Source organism: Hydra vulgaris, chromosome 12, assembly GCF_038396675.1.
Source record: "Hydra vulgaris chromosome 12, alternate assembly HydraT2T_AEP".
Classification (NCBI taxonomy): Eukaryota; Metazoa; Cnidaria; class Hydrozoa; order Anthoathecata; family Hydridae; genus Hydra; species Hydra vulgaris.
In genome coordinates, this window is record NC_088931.1 from 66,155,001 (window position 1) to 66,177,500 (window position 22,500).

The 22,500-nt window shown below is 27.7% G+C and overlaps 1 protein-coding gene across 3 annotated transcripts; it reads right to left on the reverse strand.

Annotated features, from left to right (window-relative positions):
• Positions 1 to 3,278: 3,278 nt before the first annotated feature.
• LOC100214937 (transmembrane protein 65) lies at positions 3,279 to 21,820 on the reverse strand. Of its 3 annotated transcripts, none has more exons than XM_065814181.1 (7): positions 21,668 to 21,820; positions 21,202 to 21,516; positions 14,989 to 15,056; positions 9,354 to 9,408; positions 9,070 to 9,112; positions 3,739 to 3,839; positions 3,279 to 3,582 (listed from the first exon to the last, which is right to left on the reverse strand). In XM_065814181.1, the coding sequence occupies exons 2-7, from the start codon at positions 21,482 to 21,484 to the stop codon at positions 3,524 to 3,526; spliced, it is 609 nt and encodes a 202-aa protein (XP_065670253.1). In that variant the 5' UTR covers positions 21,485 to 21,516; positions 21,668 to 21,820; the 3' UTR covers positions 3,279 to 3,523. The 3 variants fall into 3 exon arrangements, with proteins under 3 accessions (XP_065670253.1, XP_065670252.1, XP_065670251.1); XM_065814180.1 differs by having other exon boundaries at positions 3,739 to 3,844; positions 21,696 to 21,819; XM_065814179.1 differs by having other exon boundaries at positions 3,739 to 3,844; positions 21,668 to 21,819.
• Between the last annotated feature and the right edge of the window lie 680 nt (positions 21,821 to 22,500).

Here is a 22,500-nt window from a genome sequence, read left to right on the forward strand (position 1 = left end):
GTGGTAAACAAAATAAAAGCATGGTAATATAAATGAACATGTAATTACCTTTTAACAAATAACAATTTTGTTTATATTTTCATGCCATTTCCAAAATAACAACAATGCAACAACAACAAAAAAGAAAAATCTATAAACCTGATAAACTAAAAAATTAACTATATATGTATCAAAACATATATGTATACAAATATAAACATATACGTATACAAATATAAATATATATATGCATCAAAACATATATGTATACAAATATAAACATATATGTATACAAATATAAATTATATATGTATCAAAACATATGTATACAAATGTTTTGATACATATATTAGTTTAACTTCGTTTGCTTTATTTAGCGACCAGATTTGTTCAATGTTAGAGTGAGTTAAGACAAAATTTGAGAAAACTTTATGACCATTAATTCCGAGCTTAACGAAATATCCACCAGAAATTTTGCAAGATTAAGAAAGCATGATTCACAAGAATTTATAAATCATTTCAGTGAGCAACAACCCGAACTGTAGCAGAATCTCTTTTACCGTCGGTATTTTTTAAGAAATTGTTTAAAACTTCCAAATTATTCGTTTTTATAGTGATTAGAAACTTGTTAAAAGTATACTTTTCGAAACCTATCTTGTCTCTATTTTTGAAGATTTTCTTTGAATGTACATGTTAAAATTATTTAAGTATAAACATTTACCTGGGGTAATTATAAGTGAAGTCCCACTGGATGCTTTAGCAAGTCGAATAGTTCCTTTTGGGGATAATTCTTTATTGGATATAACTCGAGATTTGATTAGCTGCTCTGGCATCTTTTGCTGCTAAAAGATTGAAGGTTTTCCCTGAACTTTATTTGAGAGGATTGTTAGGCACTTTTTCCTAAAGGGCAGAGGCATTTGCTGGAACGTACATTTAGTTCTTTTTTAATGGTGGTTTGCTCTTTAAGAGAATATTTTTCTTGCAGCTTTGATCGATTAATTTGGCAAAATAGGCAAAAACTATTGTGCCTCTTTTTTCAGGTCTCACTTGTATTGAATTGTAATTAAACAAAGGAGGGAGTATAACTTCTTTCCCCTCTTGTTTCCTGCGAAAAATTGTTCTACACGATTCGCAGAGTTCTTGTGGTACCCGAGAATCACTGATATTGATCTTTGTTTTGTACAGTTGGCATTTCGATCTGTTTGAAAAGCAGTAAGCTGTCTTGAACATTTTTTCAGACAGATCCAGCACACAACTTTTAGATTTTCATTGTGAACCTTTGCTTGATTTGAAAATGTGACAACTCACTTAATCCAACTAAACTAAATCAAACTATCCCTTTTACAAAATTTAACCTGAATTTATACTGGATAACAATCCGTTAACATACCTTTAACAAATATTAATAATTACAAACGATTAAAATCACGGAACTAATTACTTAAATTACAAGGAAATAGTTCTTACATAAGTCTTTCCTTTAAAAGAAATAATTATTCAATTTTATGACACTCATCATGACAATTAAAATGAGATTTGATAATAAATGAGAAATGACAATTTAAACTTTTACTGCTCTTGAAAGGATGATTCTCCCTTTCATAAGATTTTTCTCTGACCTCCAAACTTTTTATTTGTAAATTATTTCAGTTGTCTGAATTTTTATACTTTTTTATGAAGGTATCTTTATAAAAGCCTTTCAACTATTTTTTAACATTTTCATGCATTAGTTAGTTTTCAAATGGGCATGCGTCTTCGAGAGGACGTCCGGACGTTAGTGAGACGTCTAACGGACGACGCGTGCCCACTGGGTTATACCTTAGAAAATGGTGATATTTTCATGTAATCCATAAGCCAAGTCATTCCAAACTATAAATAGTAAACAAATATTTTTAGAATGAAAATGGTAGTTGTAGCAAAAGTCTAAGTAGCAAAAAACTAACAAAATATAAATTAAAACTGCCATAAATCCTCAACCAGTTAATCAATTCAACTGTATATATGTAAATTTTATCCAGAATTTGGCGCGGCCATATGCTACATTTGCACCAATTTTTATCAAATTATATAAAGTGGTTCTCATTTTACAGGTGTTTTTATTCTCGCACAATAAAGTCAAAATTTCACTTAATTTGAAAATTCATATTATATTATTTTCCGCGGACAAAATCAAAAGATTTCAAAATTTGCATCACAGGGTACCTTGATGTTCACGCCATTACCCCATTTAAGTGGCGTTCTTCGTCCCGGGTACTGATAAGATGCACTTTAAGTACCCAGTTATCATAGTTCTGGAGAAAAAAAAAACTATTGAGACTCATCAAAATTTTTGCTTCCGAGAAGGAAACAAAAAAACTCATCTAAATCCAAAAATATTTTTTACTTTTATGTTACTAATAGAACACCACCTGCGTATTATGAATTTTTTGGCTAGAACCGGCGTCAAATCTCTTGGTTTTGAGCCAGAACTTTAACTATTGCGCAACGGATGTACATAAACCCCAAAGTTCTTTTATGGCTTGCTATTTCATGTTCTAAAGTAAATAACAGTAGGTTATTTACTTGAGAACATGAAATAGTGATATGCAAATAACAGATCGGTTCCTAATTCTTTTGCAATTGATCTTCCTGATCGAGCTAGATTGCGTTTAATTCGTTCACGAAAGACTTTTTTTAATTTTTGGTACAAACCACTTTTTTTACTTCCTAGTAATTTTGCAAATTTTTTGGTGCGATATACCAAATTCGGATACGTTTTAAACAATTAACAATTTTTGCTGTCGTGAATTTTGTTTTATAGAGACCAATAATCTCTTTTCTCACAATTTCTAGATTTTTTTTTTTCCATTTTGAATGTTTTGAAAAATATATATATGGGTGTATCTGACAGCAGATAAATTAGATATGCAAAATGCAATTTTGATTAAAATAGATGTTTATCAATAACAGTTCTTTAAAATCAGAAGACATTTGTACAAACCCACCTAATATTTTTAATATTTATACTCTCATACATGATGTCAAGATTATATATATATAAAATATCTATATAATATATATGAATTTTTAAGTAACTCTTCTATTATATATATTATATATCTATATAATATATATATATTTTTAAGTAACTCTAATATTAGCAAACTAAAATTTAATTAAAAAAGTATATTATTCGCAAAAAAACTTTCGATAAAGGCACGAGAACAAAACTTTTTAATAAAATCGATAATTTAAGACTATTTAAGGTATCAGCAAGAACAACAGAATAAAAACATGTGAACAAAATATGATACATGATCTAAAAAATGGAAACCCTGAAACAATCATTTAATCTAAAAATTTAATAAATAAAAAATAAAATTTTTGTACAATTAAAAAAATTTTAATGAGCTTAATGCTCAACCTATCTATGGTAATTTAAAAGTAGTAAATTATTTTTCTAAAAACAACATTTCAAGTCAATCAAATCCTAGGCGTGTTTTAATTTCACGTAGTTTGCCGTCCACGGCATGTTGTTTACGAATCCTTTATCTGGTCGTGAGATTTAAAAAGAAGTGGAAACATTCCCAAAATGCACCCAAGAATGACGCCTATCATTCGACCCTATACAAAAAATCTGCCGTATAAATTTAAATATTAAAAGTAGAAAATATTTCAAAATGTAGTAATATAATATTTAATAATATTAAATTACAACATTTAATACCACTATTAAGTACTAAGCTGTACAAGTATATAAAAAATAGAAATAAATTTTACTCCATATATTGTTATCTTCGTTTGTTTCATTGAGTTCTGAACTGCGGTCAAAGTTGGTACCACTATTCCGAATCGTAGAGCAACAGCCTCTATGTAGCCAGCTAAACTAATTAAAAAAAATCACACTTAAAATATAAATAATTTAATATTACACATACAAGTGCTATTAAAAACTCCGTTTATGTAATCCATTTCGCTAATGTAATACACCATTTCGCTTATTTAAAAAACACCATTTCGCTTATTTAAAAAAAATACATCATTTCGCTTATGTAATACTTAAATATACTTTTAAATAGTAAATTTTAAGTTTTTAGCTAACAAGGTCATTAAAATCTTAAAGGTTATTAAAAAATTAGATAGGAGTCATAATATATCGCATCATATAAAACAAGAATTTATGTTCTAAACATGATTCAATTGTAATTTTTGTATTTCAGAGTAAAAGTTCCTAATTAATAATCAATTATATAAATTCCTTGTAATCAAATCAAGGGAATACTCTACTTTGATCACTTAATTTGTGCAAAAGTTATTTTCTTATTTTTTAATTTCGCAACAATAAATTTTATTAAATGCAAAGATTAATAACTTTTTCCTCTTTTTTTTTTTGTCTCTCCCATAGTCATTCTCTCTTCCATAGTCTCTTTAGCAAAATCTTTTTTTTATATGTTCCACTTCCTTTTAGATTTAAAAGTAAACTTAGAATTTTATTTTTATCTTAGTAGTTTAATATTTTAACAATAGTTTTTGGTGTTTTGCCTTCTTTATCATCGACTCTTATGCTGTTAATAAATTGCACAAATGAAACACTTAAAAACAAGGTAAAATAAAATTCTGGAAATGATATTAATTTTTTATCATTCTAGTTTTGCAAAGACATCGCAAAAAAAAAAAAACATGAAAAAAAAAACAAATAATACTAGAAACAAAATCCAAAGTTATGAGTTAAAAAAAAAATCAGAAAATAGTAATAAAAAAAGTACTACTGTCAAAAAAGTTTTTATAACGAACTTCACAACGAAAAAAGTACGAAAAACAACAACTTTTTAAATAAATTCTTTAAACTATTTTAGTTTACATTGTCATATATTTTTGTGTATTATATAAATTGTCCTGTATTTGTGCACAGTAAAACGAGGTAACTTTGGTCAGCGGGATTTGACCATTTTAAAATATTTTAGTTAAACAACTTTAGTTTTAGACGGATTAGTAAAATTGTGATATTTTTGTTCTATTTGTAAATATAAATTTACTTGCATAAGTAGTAAGGTAATACTTGTTGCATATAGGTAAAATACAACCAAAAAATAAGAAACAAAACGTTGTCTGGGCAAAGAATAAAATTTGAGCAAACAACACAGTTTTCCATCTATTTAAAAGAAAATGTTCAAATAAGATATTAAATTTTTTTTTGGTTCAAATAACAACATTCTGTGTTTTTTTACAGGATGGTCATAGTTACCCTGAAAGTTTAATATCTTCTGGGGTAACTTTGACCATGTAAATAATACTCATTTTACAGTAGCCTGATCATTATTTCTTCTAAATCTTATTTTTTTTGAAAGATGTTATCTAAATGACCTATTTTGTGATATATTATGGATAAACTTGATGTAAAAATGTTAGTTGTTGCTTATTTAAAATAACAAAATTGTAAACTGAAAATTTTTTCAAACAATATTCCTGGTGATGAGTGGGTTTCAAATTTTATGAAGCGTTCACAGTTAACCCATAGAATTGCATCAAAAATTAAAAAAAAACGTGTAGCTATAAAAAAAGAACTAAATTATTACTTAAAAAGCATTAAAAATGAGCTTAAAGGAATTCCACCTTGTAGCATTTGGAATTATGATGAAACCAATTTGTGTGATAACCTTGGACATAATTTTTTTTTTATGAAACGTGGAATAAAGTATCCTGAAAAAATAATTAATAGCAGAAAGGTTGGGTTCTCTGTGATGTTTTGTGGAAACAGTACAGAAGAAAATCTGCCATCAAACACAGTTTTCAAAGGCACTTATTTTACGACTCATGGATAAAACACGGTCCAAAAAAATCTCGATTATGTGATCTCACTTTAATAGAACCAAATCTGGTTGGTTTGATGAAGCTAGTTTTGAGGATTGGTTTTTTCGGACGTTATTACCACGTGTAAAAAAAATAAACTGGAAAAAAAGTATTATTATGTGACAATCTCTCCCTCATTTGCCATAGAGTTATAAATTCTTGTGAAAAACGTAACTTTGGATTTTTATGCCTTCTTCCTAATTCAACACATTTGCTACAGCCTCTTGATGTGGCATTCTTTGCACCATCAAAAAAAAGTGCAACTTTACCAAAAGAAGATTTCCCCAAATTGCTGAATTTTTTGATGACATCTATTAATAAAAGATCAAAAAAAAATGTAATAAGTGAATTATTTTGTTTTAAAAAAAAAGTAAGTTTATTTTGCAAAAAAACTTTGCAAAAACATTTTAAAAAAACGTGATATTACTAAAAAACATTAAAATAAACTTACTTTTTTTTTGAGAAGATAGATGTATTGTTCAAGCTGCCCTTAAAAATTGCCATATTTCTACAGATGAAACGAAAGTGGAAACTGGTATTACCAACATTTCTGGAAAAACTATAATTCGTTATTTACATAAGTGCAAAACTCTAGACTCTCATTGGGCTGTCAGGAAGCCTCTTCTATCAAAAGTCAACATTGCGCTTAGGCTCCAATGGTGCAGTGTACATAAAGACTGTACTTTTTGTTTATCAATTATACTTTTTTTTTAACATATAAACATTAATTGTTACAAAATTCTATATAAAATTCCAAAAGTTGCATTAACAAAATAGCATAACTTTTGAATGATTTAATAAATGATTTTCAAAAATGTTTTATTTACAAATATACTTAATTTTTTAAATATTGTTTTAATATTTAACACCTAATTTTTTCTTTATAAAAAAAAAATGTAGAAAATGCAACTAGTTACTTTGTCTACTGTTATAACTGCTTTTAAATAGTTATTAGTGTTATAATCCATAGCCAAATGTGTAGAGCTAGGTTGTTAAACTAGCCAAGCAAGTGTGTGTTGAGCTAGGCTGTTAAATAAGCCAAGCAAGTGTGTGTAGAGCTAGGTTGTTAAACTAGCCAAGCAAGTGTTGTGACTTACAATGTGCGTAGAGCTAGGCCATTAAACTAGCCAAGCAAGTGACTTGCAATGTGTGTAGAGCTAGACTGTTATGCTAGCTGGCTATTTTTTATAACTAAAAATCTATTTAAGAAAAAAAAAATAATAAAGTAGCATAAAGCAAGATTGGCAACTTTGCCACCCTAAAGGTTTAGTTAGCAGAGGTGAGACAGCATTCAGTGCCAAAAGGTGTTAGAGAATGCCCATATATACAATAAACAAATCAATAAAGTTCAAAAGTTTTAACAAAATTTAAATACAAAATTAAATTAGCGCATTAAGTTTAATGAAAATTGCCGCGTAAAAGAGCTTAATATCTTTTACTTCTGTTTTATAAATATATTTTGCGTTGCATAATTTATGAACGATCCCTTACTGTTATATATTTAATGTCTGTTGTCTAGCCTTTTATAGTTATATATATATATAAAAAAAAAAAATTAATATTTATTGTATTGTGATCCTACAAATATCTTAAGCTATTTGCTAATGCTTTGCATAGTTGTTGTGATGTAATGCTTTGCATAATTGTTATTGCAATGTTTTGTGTTGATAGACAGCTTGGCTTACCTTTCCGTTGATGTCTATCGATAAAAATGATTATCGGTAGTTTCACTAACTGCTTTTAATCATTCCCTAAAAGCCAAGATAACATTTGATATCACTACAGTATAATTTTTTATATCTTATATTCATTTTTTTTTTTAGCTTTAGTTTAATTAATAATTTTGCTCTTTGAATAAGATTAGTTAAAGGAGTTGGCTTTTCATTAAAGACATTGTCTTCAAAATTGAACACCATAGCCAAAATGCTCACAAAATTAAGTAGTTTTAAAAAAAACTGTTTTCTATTTTGTTCTTTTTTAATTTTTACTAATTTACTTTTCTATAACTTCCTGCTAATATGGAACCGCATAATTTTTTAAATATATGTTTAAGCTGGAGTGATATGAACGTCAAGTAATGGATCAACCCGTTTGTCGGTTATATCAGGTAGAACACAACTAGTGGAATCAAGAGATGACATTGATGAAAAGTTCTTAGCAAATAATTCAGCTTTTTTCTTAGGTGAAGTGACAAAATATGAACCATACAAAAGAGATGGAACAACAGATTTGCCCTTATTGTAGATACTGTTAAAGCTTCTCCAGAAGTCACAATAGCCTAATTTTTGAGATGAAATACAAGATCTTGTGACCTGAGAATAGCGGGCTTTGGCATTAGACAAAATCTTTTTACTATGGTTTCTAGCAATAGTAAACTGTTTTCTGGAGAATCGTTTTGCTGATAGATATGGAGGTAATGGTTTCGATTGGATATTGCAACGGCACAATGCGAGGAAAACCAAGGAGAAGAGTGAGGCTTGACTTGGAATCGTAGAGAGGGAATAAGAGATTCCATGACAGCCTGAATCCAAGAAGTTAAGTAAGAAGCACAACTTTCAGCAGGAAGACGGAAGTTTTCTATGTTGTTAAAAGCACCATGAAGCAAACAAAGTCCCTTCTTTTTCATTATTTTAGCTGGTCTTCCACTACCACTTTTATGATTGGTTGTTAAGGATGCCAAAATATGGTACGTAGTTGAAACGGAACATTTTTGGTTTTAAAATGATTCACATTAAAATTTTTTCAAAGATTTTTGTGCATTTGATAGAACTTGATTGTACAATGCGCTTGCGTACTACATCTTGTTTTGACAGCATTTTAAACACAACTGATTAGCTGATGCAAAACAAAACATAAGATAAGTTTGTAAACGGAAAGAGTATAGTTTCACTTAGGAGTACTTTTTTTTGTGTGACTTTTGCGCTTTGATTTCAGAGGGTTAGAATTATTTTTATTTTTTAGTTATCACTTGTTATATAGTGCTCAAAGTAAGGCGGGATGCCATCCCATCACTTTTTTATAAAGTATAAACCATCCCGCCACTTTTTTTATAAATATTTATATATAACAATGATTAAACAGGATGGTTTTTTTAAATTACCGAATATTAATACCATCCTATTACTTTTTTTCTCCACTTCGAGCACTGTATGTGTACATATGTGTGTGTGTGTGTGTGTGTGTGTGTGTGTGTGTGTGTGTGTGTGTGTGTGTGTGTGTGTGTGTATATATATATATATAATTTAAAAAAAATGTACTTACATAATTCCAGATACATCAGATACCATATTGCCAATAGCAGCAGCTATAAACATTAATAAATGCAATAAAGAGCAACAGTATGAATAACTAATCATAACAGAGATTCGATTCAAAAACAACCACAATACAGATCAGCACAAACAAACAATCACATATAGATCAATTGTAGAAACAACCACAATAAAAACCAAAAAACAGGAATTACAACACAGATCAATTAAAAATTTTTTTTACAGTATTTAATGGGAAACAATAACTTTTTAAAAAAATCTTGCAATATATACCTGTCATTGTAGACATACCAAATATTACACCAAGTTTTAAGTCAATATACTCTCCCTGCAAAAAATGAATGTGATATAATTTAACAAAAACTATTATCAACAATACTGAACAATTAAGGATCGATTATGACCAAAGTGAATTGATTAAAGCTTTCCACATAAATTGCATTTAGAATGCTTTTAGGAAAGACAGCAACCTAAAATTAAAAAAACTAAACTTCTATAAACAATAAATTTATGTCATACTTCAGCTTCTTTTGGGCACCAAAAATCTTACACCCTGTTGCTATTTTTTTTTCCATAATATTTTTTTTCAAAATATTTTTTTTTTCCAAAATATTTTGTTTTCAAAAACGCTTTATTAAAAAGTTAAACTTTTTTAATGTTAAAAAAAGTATACAGAAAGGAACTTTGTACTCAATAAATTGTTTCAAAAGTTTGGAAATTTTTTCGACAAAAGAAATTTTATCAGGTCATGTAATGAAGTTCCTAAAAAAGTAGATTTCACTTATCTACTTATATTTTATTTTAACACTACTTTATTTTAAGTTTATCTTAACTGTACTTTATTTTAATTTTAATCTTAAATGTTTTAATTAAATGTTTAATTTTTATCTTTATACTTTATTTTAATAACATAGGAAAGAAAAATGATCTCAATATTTTTTAACAATATTAATAAAATATTATTTTTCATAATCCTAAAACTTATATTTGTGATTTAATTTTTAATTTTTTAAATATTTTTTGTAATTGTAAAGGAAAAAAAAAAGAGAGTGCTAACTTACTATCTTTATTTGAATATAATAATTTACAATATATAATGCTTAAATTTTAACATGTTAAAGACACTGCAAAGAGTCTTAAAAAAAATTTCAATTTTAACATGTTGAAGGTACTCAAAAGAATCTTAAAAAATAAAATAAAATTGAATTTTAATGTGGTAAAGTACTCCAAAGAATCTTAAAAAAAATTACTACTTCAACTTAAATTTTAAAGCCAAAAGTTTAAAATGAAATGTTTTAGAAGTATTTTTTAAGCAAAAAAAACAAACAAAAAAAAACAACTTTTTTATTTGAAAAAAAAAATACTAAAAACTATTTTTAAAGAATTTTCAGATAAAACTTATAAAAATTTATACAAGAAAAAAAAAAAAAAAAGAAGTAAAAGAAAAAAAGTGATTTAATACAACAAATAAAAAGAAATAACAAAACTTCTCTAGTTATCAAAGTCAAATGCTTAACCCATTCTTCTTAACTAACCAAACTTTAAATATATTTTTTATTTAAATAAATATTTAAATATACTTTGAGATGAAGAAATTTTTTATCCTTTTCTCCTAAGTCACCTCTAGGTGAATTTCTATGTAATCACTATTAAGAAGGCTAGTTATTATTACTTTTTTCAGATTTGTATTCCCTGAACTTTAACAAGCAAGTTGAGATGAAGCATAGTAAACTCAACCTTCAGACTTTAAGCTCAAAACTGCTTTGACAACTGCACAATTATAACATGAACTCAAAATTAGACATTGCACATATAGGCTTCAATCTAATTTATGTTAATTTTTTTAAGAGAAATTCTAAACTTTTTAATTTTAAAACATTGTAATACATTAAAGAAAATTTAAAAAAATTATAACTAAATAGATAATACTTTTGTTAACTAAATACTTACATAGCTTATGAGCATTGTTTTAAAAGAATACCAAAGTGTTTAGTTGTGTTCATATCTTTAATTAACCTTAGAAAATAAGTTAATTAAACTTACCAAAACAAATTAGTAATTGAGATATTACCAAAAAACTTCTCAACTTTTTTGTAACTTTACCATCTTATTTTCTATGCTTTATTTTGGCTTACAATTCTGTTTAGTTTTTTTTTTTTTCTATAAGAAAATCTGGTTTGTTTAATAAATGGTGTGTTCACAGTAGTTTTTTAAATGATTTAATACACAAGCTTAGGTTTTTCCCTTTTTTAATTTGCAATTATAATAAACCTTTGCGCTTTATTTCAGTTAATGAAGCATTTCAGTTCTCACTTTTATCAAAATGAAAAAATAAAAAAAATTTTTGTTTTCATCAATAAATTTATATATATATTATATTATCAGCAAAAATATTATGTTGGTTTTCAGATTTTATTAGAGTGACTTGTTTTTAACAACCTGCAACTGTATTCACTTTTTTCAGTTAAACTAATTTTTGGATCCCTTTAAAGAAACTAATGGTACAAATGATAATGACCCATGGATTTTTTGAAATATTTCAAAGACCACTTAACCAACTTTGATACTTTTTTAATGGTTTAAGCAAATTTATCTCTAAATGCAATTAAGTTTTTAGAAAACATTATTTTCAAAGTGATTACTTTTTCAATTTAATCTGGCACCTTGCATAAGTTTTCGGACTATAGTGATAGATGGAAACAAGAAATACACCAAAATTAAAATAAACCGAAATTTTGGGTATAACAGTTCAATAATAAAACCGAAACCGACATTTCAAGCAAACATTTTACCAAAAGTAAAACCATGCGCACTGCAATGGTTTGATTATTCGAGACTTTGATATTTTTAAGAAGTAGATGGATACTAAAAAGTAATTTGTGAACAACGGGTGTAAATTTCATTTAGAAATTGTAAAATATTTTGTTGAAATTTTCAAAAATAAATATTTCTAAACTAAATAAAATTTAAAAATCATACAAAGTTTTTGTTTTTGGTATGTTTTTTAACCGAAATTTTGCTTCTTCCAAATTTATAAAAAGTACCAAAACCAAAATTCTGGTATTGGTTTAAATTGAAATTTTGGCGAAAACCGATACCAAAACAGAATTTCAGTCTATGTCTAATTTGGACAACAGTTTCCATAAAATTTTGTGATGCTACACCCCAAAATTCACGAAAATGATTGATGTCTGTTGCAATTTTGCAATACTTACAAAGCTTAGGTTTCATGCTTGCCTAAAATTTTCTAATTGGACGAATTGGTTCTTGTTTGTTGCATTCATGTTTTTTGGGACAAAATCAACACCATTTTGTTGATGCCATTCGATTACATTTTTTGATTATCATGCTTTCTGATCATTGGCAAAAGTTACTTTTTTTAACATTCTTTTATGTAAATATTGGAGTTCATTGTTTCACTTGCGAAAAATGGCTGAGTTTTGAAACCACATGAACAGATGGCTTGCCAAACCAAAACAATTTAAACCTAAAGATTTGCTTATTTTGGCAAATCTTTTGTTTTAAAGTGTTTTTAGCAAAACTCAGACTTTGCTCCTTTTAAATTTGCATAAAGTTGTTGCCCTGGAGTGTCAAACAGTCAAGTTTGCAGTTTGTCATCCATTATAATGCACTTTTGATTTCCTTTAAGTTTTTCTCATAGCAGTTTTTGACCATCCTTTTGGCCTTCGCTGAATTGCTGTTAGGATCTTCTTGGGAATTTCTTCTTTTGTATGTCTTGTAGCCATATTTCTTTTTGAATTCTTAAATTGTCAACTTGGGAGCACCCTTTTTTTTTTTTTAACTTTAATATCCCAAACAGAATACTTCAGATTTTCATCAATTCACCTAATAATTTTTTGATGAAGTTTCAAACTTGATGGAACTTTTTTCTTGGTTTTTTGACTTTCTTTCCAATTCGCAAACTTCACTCCACCATTTAATGATACGATTGACAGATTTCCTTTTTTGCAAAAAACAATCAAGTGTTTTAAAACTATGATTGTATTATTTAAAAAAGATTTAAATTTGATTCAAACCATTATAAAGATTATCAAAATCAAATTTTTCATAAAATATTTCAAAAACCTATGAGTCATTATCATTCCAGGCAGTTTTCAGTTAAAAAAAAAAAAACTTGTCAAAAGAAAACATACACATTTCTATAAAGAATAAATACAGTATGCGACAAAAGTGTTTACATGTTTTTGAAAAATATTTTTTTTTTAAATAAATGATTGAAATACATGTTTATATATCAATATATATATATATATACACCAAAATAAAGGTAATTCATTGTAGTTTCATGTTTTGAGCCTGAATTTAAATGAATGAGAAGTGTTTATAGCAAATTATTTATTGAAACAAAATGTCAGATGTAAACAGTTTTGTCGCAATTTATGCTATTATTAATTTTAATGCAAAATTAATACTTTGTGGCTATATTTTTAATTTGTTTAAATAAAACATATCTCAATTAGTAATAAACGGTTTATTTAAACTTAAAATTCGTAATGTAAACAACAGAAAAATTATAATTGAAAGAATGAAGAAAGTGTCGAAAGAAATTGAAAATTTAGCTGTTCAGAAGCTTAAATCAGGATTGTCTCTTCGTGAGATAGGACGAGAACTTAATATATCTTATTGTTTAGTCTATAAAATTAAGAAGCGAAACGATATAGAGGAGAAATGCAACAAAAATGGACGCAAGAAAATTTTCACTACTCGAGATCAGAGAACAATTTCTAGATTAATCATGACAAATAAAGCAAATAATGCTCAAGGTACAGCGGTAAGTACTCGAACAGTGCAGAGAGAACTCAAGAGAATTGGATTCAAGGCAAAAATGAAGATCAAGAAACCACTACTAACACCGAAACATCTTAAACAACGATTGGAATTTGCAAAGAAGTATGAAAACTGGACTTTTGCTGAGTGGAGTAAGGTGATTTGGACAGACGAAAGCAAGATTAACTTGATTGACTCTGATGGCATTCAATATGTATGGAAAAAAGCTGGAGAAGGAATTTCTGATCGTGACTTTATTCCAACAGTAAAATATGGCGGCGGAAAGTTGTTGTTTTGGGGATGTTTCTCTTCGTCTGGTGTTGGTAAAATCGTAAAAATTGATGGAATAATAGACGCGAAACATTATATTGACATTTTAAACAATGGCTATTTGCCTAGTTTACGAGGATGGCGAAAGCAAATTCGTTCGACACTTTTTATGCAAGACAATGATCCAAAGCACAAGGCAAAAATCACATTAGAATTCCTAAATTCAAAGAAATTTAAGATTCTAGAGTGACCTGCGCAAAGTCCCGATCTTAACCCGATCGAGAATCTTTGGTCTATTGTGAAGAATCGAGTTTATAATTATGAAACAAGAGCAGCCAGTCGACAAGAATTATGGGAACGAGTTGAGTATGTTTGTAGTTCGATAACTGTTGAAGAATGCAAGAAGTTGATTGGTAGCATGCCTGCGAGAAATGCAGCAGTCATAAAAAGCCGTGGAGGCTACACAAAGTATTAATTTCGCATTAAAATTAATAATAGCATAAATTGCGACAAAACTGTTTACATCTGACATTTTGTTTCAATAAATAATTTGTTATAAACAATTCTCATTCATTTAAATTCAGGCTCAAAACATGAAACTACAATGAATTACCTTTATTTTGGTATATATATATATATTGATATATAAACATGTATTTCAATTATTTATTTTAAAAAAGAATATTTTTCAAAAACATGTAAACACTTTTGTTGCTGTACTGTATACTGTATGCACAAAATGTGTACAAAATATTAACCATACTTGTTTTCAACATTAAAAATAAAATATCTGATTTAAAACATCACAAAAACGCATAATAAAAAGAAAATAACACAATAAAAAACTTACAGCCAAAATCATAATAGAGTTGTCTATGAATCCAAATCCAATAAATGGAATCCCATTACTGATGGCCACTAAATAAGACTAGAAATTTAAAGACCAAATATATATATAGAAAAATATATATAGAGAATTAAATAAAATTTGTTATATTCTCTTGAATTTTTAAAACAAAGAGTCAAAATTTGCTAAATTCTTTAAATTAAAAGATCAAAATATCAAATTTGTTAAATTGATTGCTTAGAACAAAAATTATTTATGATTTATTAAGTAATATAAATTGGTATTAGACAAAATAACGCATCAGTACACGAGAATTAAACGGTTCTTTTTATCAAATTTCATGGTAAAAAAAATTTTTTTTGCTTTTATTTATTATATTCTTATGTTCGAAATTATATAATTTTAATATATTCTCCTTATAATTATTCGTAATATACTTAAAAACAATTTTTTTTTATTTTCATTGGTAATTTCAACCTTATTTAATAAAGTAGGAATTATTGATTAATTTATAAACAAATAATTTTAAAAATTATAAAAATAATAATATAAGATTAATAATAAAACATAAATAATATTTAAAAAAATATATTATGTTGTTACTTATATTGATACAACATTATCAATATAAACAACATGTAAAGCTGTAAAACATTTAAATAAACGGTTAAATATCAACAAGATACACAACTTTTTATTATATTGCTTTATATTTACCACACAACTTGTAAAGTTAAATATAGACAGATGGAAACAAATAAAGTAGATTTATTGTATAAATCACTAGATTTAAATCCTATTAAATTTGATTGAACTTCATAATTAAACAGATATCAGTCAGAAATTTCCAACTAAAATTTAAAAAAATTCTTGCAGAATTAATATGCAGATATTGTAAATACTAGTTTTGTTGCTTATATTTGCTGAAACAATTTTGATATATCACAGTATTTTTATTGATAACTTTATACATAAAAGATTAGCTAAATATCTTCTGCAGCTTTTATTTATGTTTTTTTTTTATATTAAAGCACTAAATACTTTCAAGGACCAGTATATGAAAAAACATTTTATAAATGTTACAGCTAATAACAAATGCTGTTATGGACAAAAAGATCCAAGCAACCACTATTTAGTATAAATCAAACAGCTACTATTTTTCAAGGCATTGCTCGGTGGGCCATAATATATCATAACATAAAGTTAGCAAAAACAGAAAAATTCAAATAATATATACTTAACCATATATATTATATTTAACCATATGTTTAAGAATCTATTTCTGACATCGAAATTGAGTTATGACCACTCTGATTGGCTCGCTATATAGTGGCGCATTTTAGATGTTTTAGTTTTGCAGATTTGACACTTTCAGACGTGCGAACTCTAAATGTATTTTTAAATTATGTCAAATGATATTTTGCATAAAAATTGCAGTGATTGTAGCCTGGGAACAAAAGTATTCCAAAAAGTTAGCCCCCTTGCCCCAAATGTTAAGCAATAAATTAACGAAATAAATTATTATACTATCTCATACCAAATTTAAATTTAAGATTTTAAATTTCATCTAATAATTTTTTAGATTTCAAAAGTTAAGATCATGTACAGTTTCTATCCTCCCCAAAATGAGGGGGTTGTAAAATTTAAATGGTTAAACTTTTTAACTCTTAAAGACTATTCCATAAAACCTGCTGATGAAGTCAAGTTTAATATAAAATAATAAAAACAAATTATTAATTAACTCATTGTCCTCACCTTTGGGGTGAGACAACTTTTTGAGGTGCTTTTGCTCCCAGGCTTCAATCACTACAATTTTTACCAAAACCTTTATCATTTGATGTAAGTATAAACATACTGAAGTTTGATATTTGCACAACATCTGAAAAAGTCAAAATTGTCACCATTGAGAGTATATGGTTTTTAAGGGTCAACTTTATTTCGGCTTTTCATATATAAAAATATAGATTTTTCGGAACGTGAAATCAGAGGGAAAAAATACAAGTTCATATAAGTTACAAGATTAAAGAAAAAAGTCTTTTACAAGTAGAAGTTTAACTTCTTTAGGAAGAAGCAATTCCTTTTTCTATCTGCTTGCAGCAAGCTGATCACTGCACATCTAAACTACACAAAAGTCTTCTCAATAAATCCAGGTTTTGTTTCTTTCTAGAAACTTGAAGTATAAAGAACTTTTTAAAGTTTTTTTACATTTTTGCTTATACTTTCCTATGGTTCTTCAGAAAACATACCAATAGGTTTTGTTGCTAACTACCTGATGACAGTGTACTAAAAATTTGTGTAAACAGTGGGGCATTATGCCAGGAATATAGATAAACAAAACCATGGCCTGTCTCTCTGCAGTAGATGTCCAGAACCTCAGAGTTGATCTCTTCCATACAAGAGACTGTATAAAGTATGATGTACAAATGCTTAGTTAATTCCTAGTCAATATTCAATACTTCAGCAGAAAGAGAATAATCCAGAAAACATTTTTATTTATAAATATTTTATAGCTCATTTATCTTTTAGTATAAATTATAAAAATCATAAGAAAAGGCTAATTCAATTTTAAAAAACATACCCTGAGAAAGTGTATTGCAATATTACCATTGTTAGATGTTTCAGATCTGCCAGATCTAGGAACATCCATTACCAATTAAATCTTCTTCAACTTTCTCTTTATGTACTTTTTCCCTAACCTTCCATTTCTCAAAACCAATTCTGTATGAAATGTGGTGGAATCAATCCATACATCTGATCCATCTATGAATAGTAGATATTTCATAGGAAAAGCTAGATTTACCTAGTGGAGCTGCTCCACAAATAGAAACACTCAGAGTTAAATCAGTTACAACTCTGAGGGCTGTTCCTACTTAGCCATCCACCATGGTTATTTCTAGTCAATGTTTATTAAAAATATTTTAAGTGGGCTGAAGTTTCTATCCTTTAATATGGTTCAGCTCCTGAACAAAATCTTCTTTGTTCTCTTTATCATATATAAATTGCATAGGTCTGCAGTACTAAGTTGATAGAGGCAACTCATTAATTCATAGATTATCAGCTGTAGCAACTACAGTTAGTTGAAGTGGTACCAAGTAAGCCAGGAATAGATTTTCATTTTTTAATAGAAATAATAAATATAATAGATATGATAAACTTCATAGAAATCTTTTGTAAATTTGGTATTTATAATTGACCTATAATAATATGTAGCAACCGGAGGATGGGGGGGGGGGGGAGATGAGTAGGAGCAGACAATCTTTTTAAAAAGTGTTAGTTAAAGTATTAAAATATGCTTTTAAGTGAATTTCACCCTATTGTGGGATTACAAACACTGAAACCCAGTACAGCAAAGTTTTTTTTACATGTAAAGTCTTAAAAATTTTAAAAAAACTTTGTTTTGACCTTATCGATAAACTCTGGCCCATTGTGCATTGAGGCAACAAGAGAATCAATATTTGGACATATTTTAAGGTACCACACTTTTTTATGGCTTTTTACAAATTTGCTTGCAAGTTCAAGCTCTGTTTAGAAACCTTTGTTTTTTTATTTAAGTCATAGAAGACTTTATTAGAGAAATTACTTTAGTAACAGAAGTTAGAATGACTTAGCTGTATAACAATGACAATAAGGTCATTAAACTCAAGAGTCAAATTATAAAAACAATTCTTTACAAATAGTTCTGCCATATTCTTGGGAGAGGTAATAAGATTAAACCCATGAATGAAATAAGAATGATATGAAATGTTTGAATTACCTTTGTAATGACACTCTTGAGAATTTTCTAAAAGTCTCTAGAGCCTAACATCGGAAGTAAGATTCAAGATTTATAGAATTGGGAATAATGGAACTTAGCATCAGATATTACTTTTTTACATTGATTTCTTGCAATAATAAAAAGACATGTTATCTTGACAGTTGTTTTTTTTTAATATGAAAAGATTAACTAGGATGAGATACAGCAGCTGTACAAGAAGGTGATAACAATGGACTAGAATGAGACTTGACTTAGAACAGACAAGAAATAAAAGCTTCTATACCTGCCTAGATCTAGGAGGTTACGTAGGAAGTGCATTTATCAGCGGAGAGAAAGATATTACCCCAAGGACCGCCATAAAAAAAACCATAAAAAAAACCTCTGTCAGTTTTGGGGTATTAGTAAGTATTACGATGATAGACCAAAGAAAAAGTACAAGAAGAAAGATTTTTAGAGATCATTGTATGGTCAGAACAAACTAGAAGAGAACTAGTAGAAATTCAACACAAACTAAGGTCAGAGACAAGACACAAATCAAAGAGTGAAATGTAAGTGATTAAGGTTATCTGGAAAATGAGTCAAAAAAAGTAAGAGATTGAGTGCTAGCACGGTCAGTGGTGTTAGACCCAAGCTAGTCAGGGCAATGAGCACTAAAGTCACCAATAATATTGGCAGGTTAGTAAAGAGAAAGGGCATGGTCAACTTAATCAGAAATTATATCTAAAAGAGTGCAGTCTTGAGAAGAAGGATAATGATAAAAAACAAAAAGAAAGGTGATATTGTGAAGAGGTGCTAAATGGACGCACATAAAAGAATGATTATAGGATTAAAACCCAATTTCTTTACAAATAGATAAATTGATGGTATACACCCAAGCCAAGCATTTAACTATTGAAGTCTTCGTTTTAAAGGATAGTAGCCATCTAAAGAAGATAGTAGTCATCTAAAGCTAAGATCTAAAGAAGAAACACCCAAATTTAAATTAGTCTCACAATCAGCAAGCAAGCCTGGTAAATTTTGAAAGAAATTCATCTGATGGAAAATTATTTTGAAGCCCATGAATATTTGTGAAAGATATATTGGAACAGTTATGGTGATGGTTTTTCTTATGTTTAAATACTTTTTATTAACTTAGGCATGATTTAAGTTAAAAAGAACTTGACTCATAGATAGAGCATGGCTTCCCAAGCAATAGCTCATTGCTTGGGGTGCCATGCATTATGCCAAGACCGAAACAACTGCCATTGCAGTTGTTTCGGTCTTGCTAAATTATGACCTAAAGTTATAACTTAGATTATGTAACCTCAACAATGCATACCAAAAGCACTAACAGGGACACCATTCCTTGCGCAACATGGCACTATTAAAACTCTGATATTTTACAACTGTTGATGGAATCAGCCTTTCTGAGAGCTACCACAGAGTTTGGGAAACCTTACTACCAGCCAGCCTCAGAACTATTAAACTGAGTTTTAGATCTGTACTCTCATTAGGAAATAACAGGAAAAGTTGCATAGCCAATAAAAAGGAGGAAAAAACAAAAATCAATGAATAGAGTCTTGAAGATTCAGCGGTCATCATTCTAAGCAGGAAACAGTGTAACACTGGTTTATATCTATGCCAGTCTAATGAAGTCTAAAAGGAAGATGGGGTATATGACTGTTCAACAGAATTATTTAATAGAAGTATTCTACCCTAAAGTCTTCGCTTAAGAGGCCTTTTATAAAACAGTAGCTGGATGCAGTTATTATCTGCCCAAGATGAGTATTTTCATCGAGATACCATCTCTAGTCTTTACTTAGCCAAGAGCCCCAAGGCAGGAGTGTTTTAAGTCAGAGTTTAATTCTCCTCACCTAAAAAAGCAAACCCAACAAGACAGCTGAACATAAAAGCAGGTAATATTCGGTTATATGATACCATTAGAAAAGTGAACGCCATGATCCTGAACCTGACATTGCCTGGGGTAATTAAAAAGTGTCTGCAATCCCATTCAATGTTTTAAAGTCTACAAGCAGTACCTTACAGAATATTATGGAAATACATTAGGAAAAATATCACATCTGAAGGAATACAGGAAATTAAGGTGATCTAACACTGCACCAGATGTTCAAGCAGAACACAAACATAAATATAGTAACTTATGGGTGAATGAACACAGTGCCAGAGGTTTAGACAGAATACAAAAATACATATATCATTTTTATTAAGTAATTTATTTTATTTACAAATTTCTTTGATATATTTAATTTTTTAAACATTAAAACTTTTTTTAATATTTTGTAACTTTTTTTAATACATCACAGTTTTCTTCAATATCACATTATTACTAAATTAATATTATTAAACTTCATTAAAGTATGTGTTATTAGAAAATAAAAAAAAATTAAACAGACATAATAGGAAACAAAAAATAATAAAGCAAAGCTTATCAATAAAATTGAACTTTTAAATTTTACACTAACCCAGTTGAAGCTGTTTCCAAGATGGTGAAGGTTCATGTATTGCTTCTTTTTCTAAACTATTCTTCTGTTCAATATTTAAAAGAGCTTTTTTCAAATGTTCACGTTCATCATGACATAAGTTCATAACAAAGTTATCTGCAGCTAAACTTGAAGTTATCTTTTTGTTATTGTAAATGCCGCTTTTAAGAGCATTATAACTAATAAATCTTTGTGATATGTAAAATTGATTTTTAGATAATATACAAGCCCCACGAGATGCAAAAATAATTAATTTTGATTTCATGCTTTTAAAAAACTTTCAGCTTCATTTACCAACTACATAAAAATTAAAAACTAAACAGTATAAGTAAACAAATAAAAATAAATAAAATAAAAATAAAAAAATTTGTAAATATTGTAACTATGCTATATTAAACATATAACTATAAATACAATAAAAATAATACAAATATAAAATTAAACTTACTTATGTACAGAAAAAGTAAATCATTGACCTTGAGTATCTATCAGAACAAATCTGGCATTAAAAGAAACTCCACAATTTGACTTCACCATTAATGCCAAAAAACTAAAAACTTTTATTCCTGGAAAAAAAGTGCACTTGAAAACAAAAGTAAACATTAAAAATAAAAGAATACATTACTAGTTGTAATGCTATATGCTAACAAGTAGGGTTGTGTATATGAGTAAACAAGAATGTTTATATAGATATTGACTAGAAATTCAGAAATAAAAAAAGGATAATGTTAATTGTGTGAAATATATATATATATATATATATATATATATATATATATATATATATATATAGACACACACATTTTTTTAGCAGATTTAGTTGTTCACTGTCCTAATATATATTTTAAATTTTAGTTTTTGAAATCAGGTTTTAATTCAGACAGTTTTATGAAATAATGAAATAATGAAAAAAGTAATAATGAAAAATCTCAGAACAATATTGTTGAAAAATTTGTTTAACTCATGAAAAAAATGTTTAGATTTCTCAAAAGTAATTTAAGATATAACAAATAGATAAAAATGAGCATTTATATATATATAAAACATCCATTGTTGTATAAACGATTAAAATGTTACAAAACAGTTCAACTTTACACAAGTAATAAAAAAAAACTACAAATTTGTTTGAAAAAACATTTTTAAAAATATCATTAAAAAAAAATAACTCTTATATCCGAAAAAAAAATCAGGAAGTGTTTAATTAGACATTAAAAAACATTGTCAAAATAATATGTTCAAATTTAAAAACTCAAAATAACAGAACAGTCTTGATAAAACATC

Bases quoted from the DNA above. Each gene is read 5' to 3' on its own strand.
- LOC100214937 (XM_065814180.1), bottom strand. From the start codon at position 21,484: ATGAAATCAAAATTAATTATTTTTGCATCTCGTGGGGCTTGTATATTA. The intron at 9,409-14,988 runs GTAAGTTTTTTA...CATTTTTTGCAG, and splicing joins ACTCTATTATGATTTTGGCT to GGAGAGTATATTGACTTAAA. The intron at 3,845-9,069 runs GTAAGTACATTT...TTTTTTAATTAG, and splicing joins TCTGATGTATCTGGAATTAT to TTTAGCTGGCTACATAGAGG.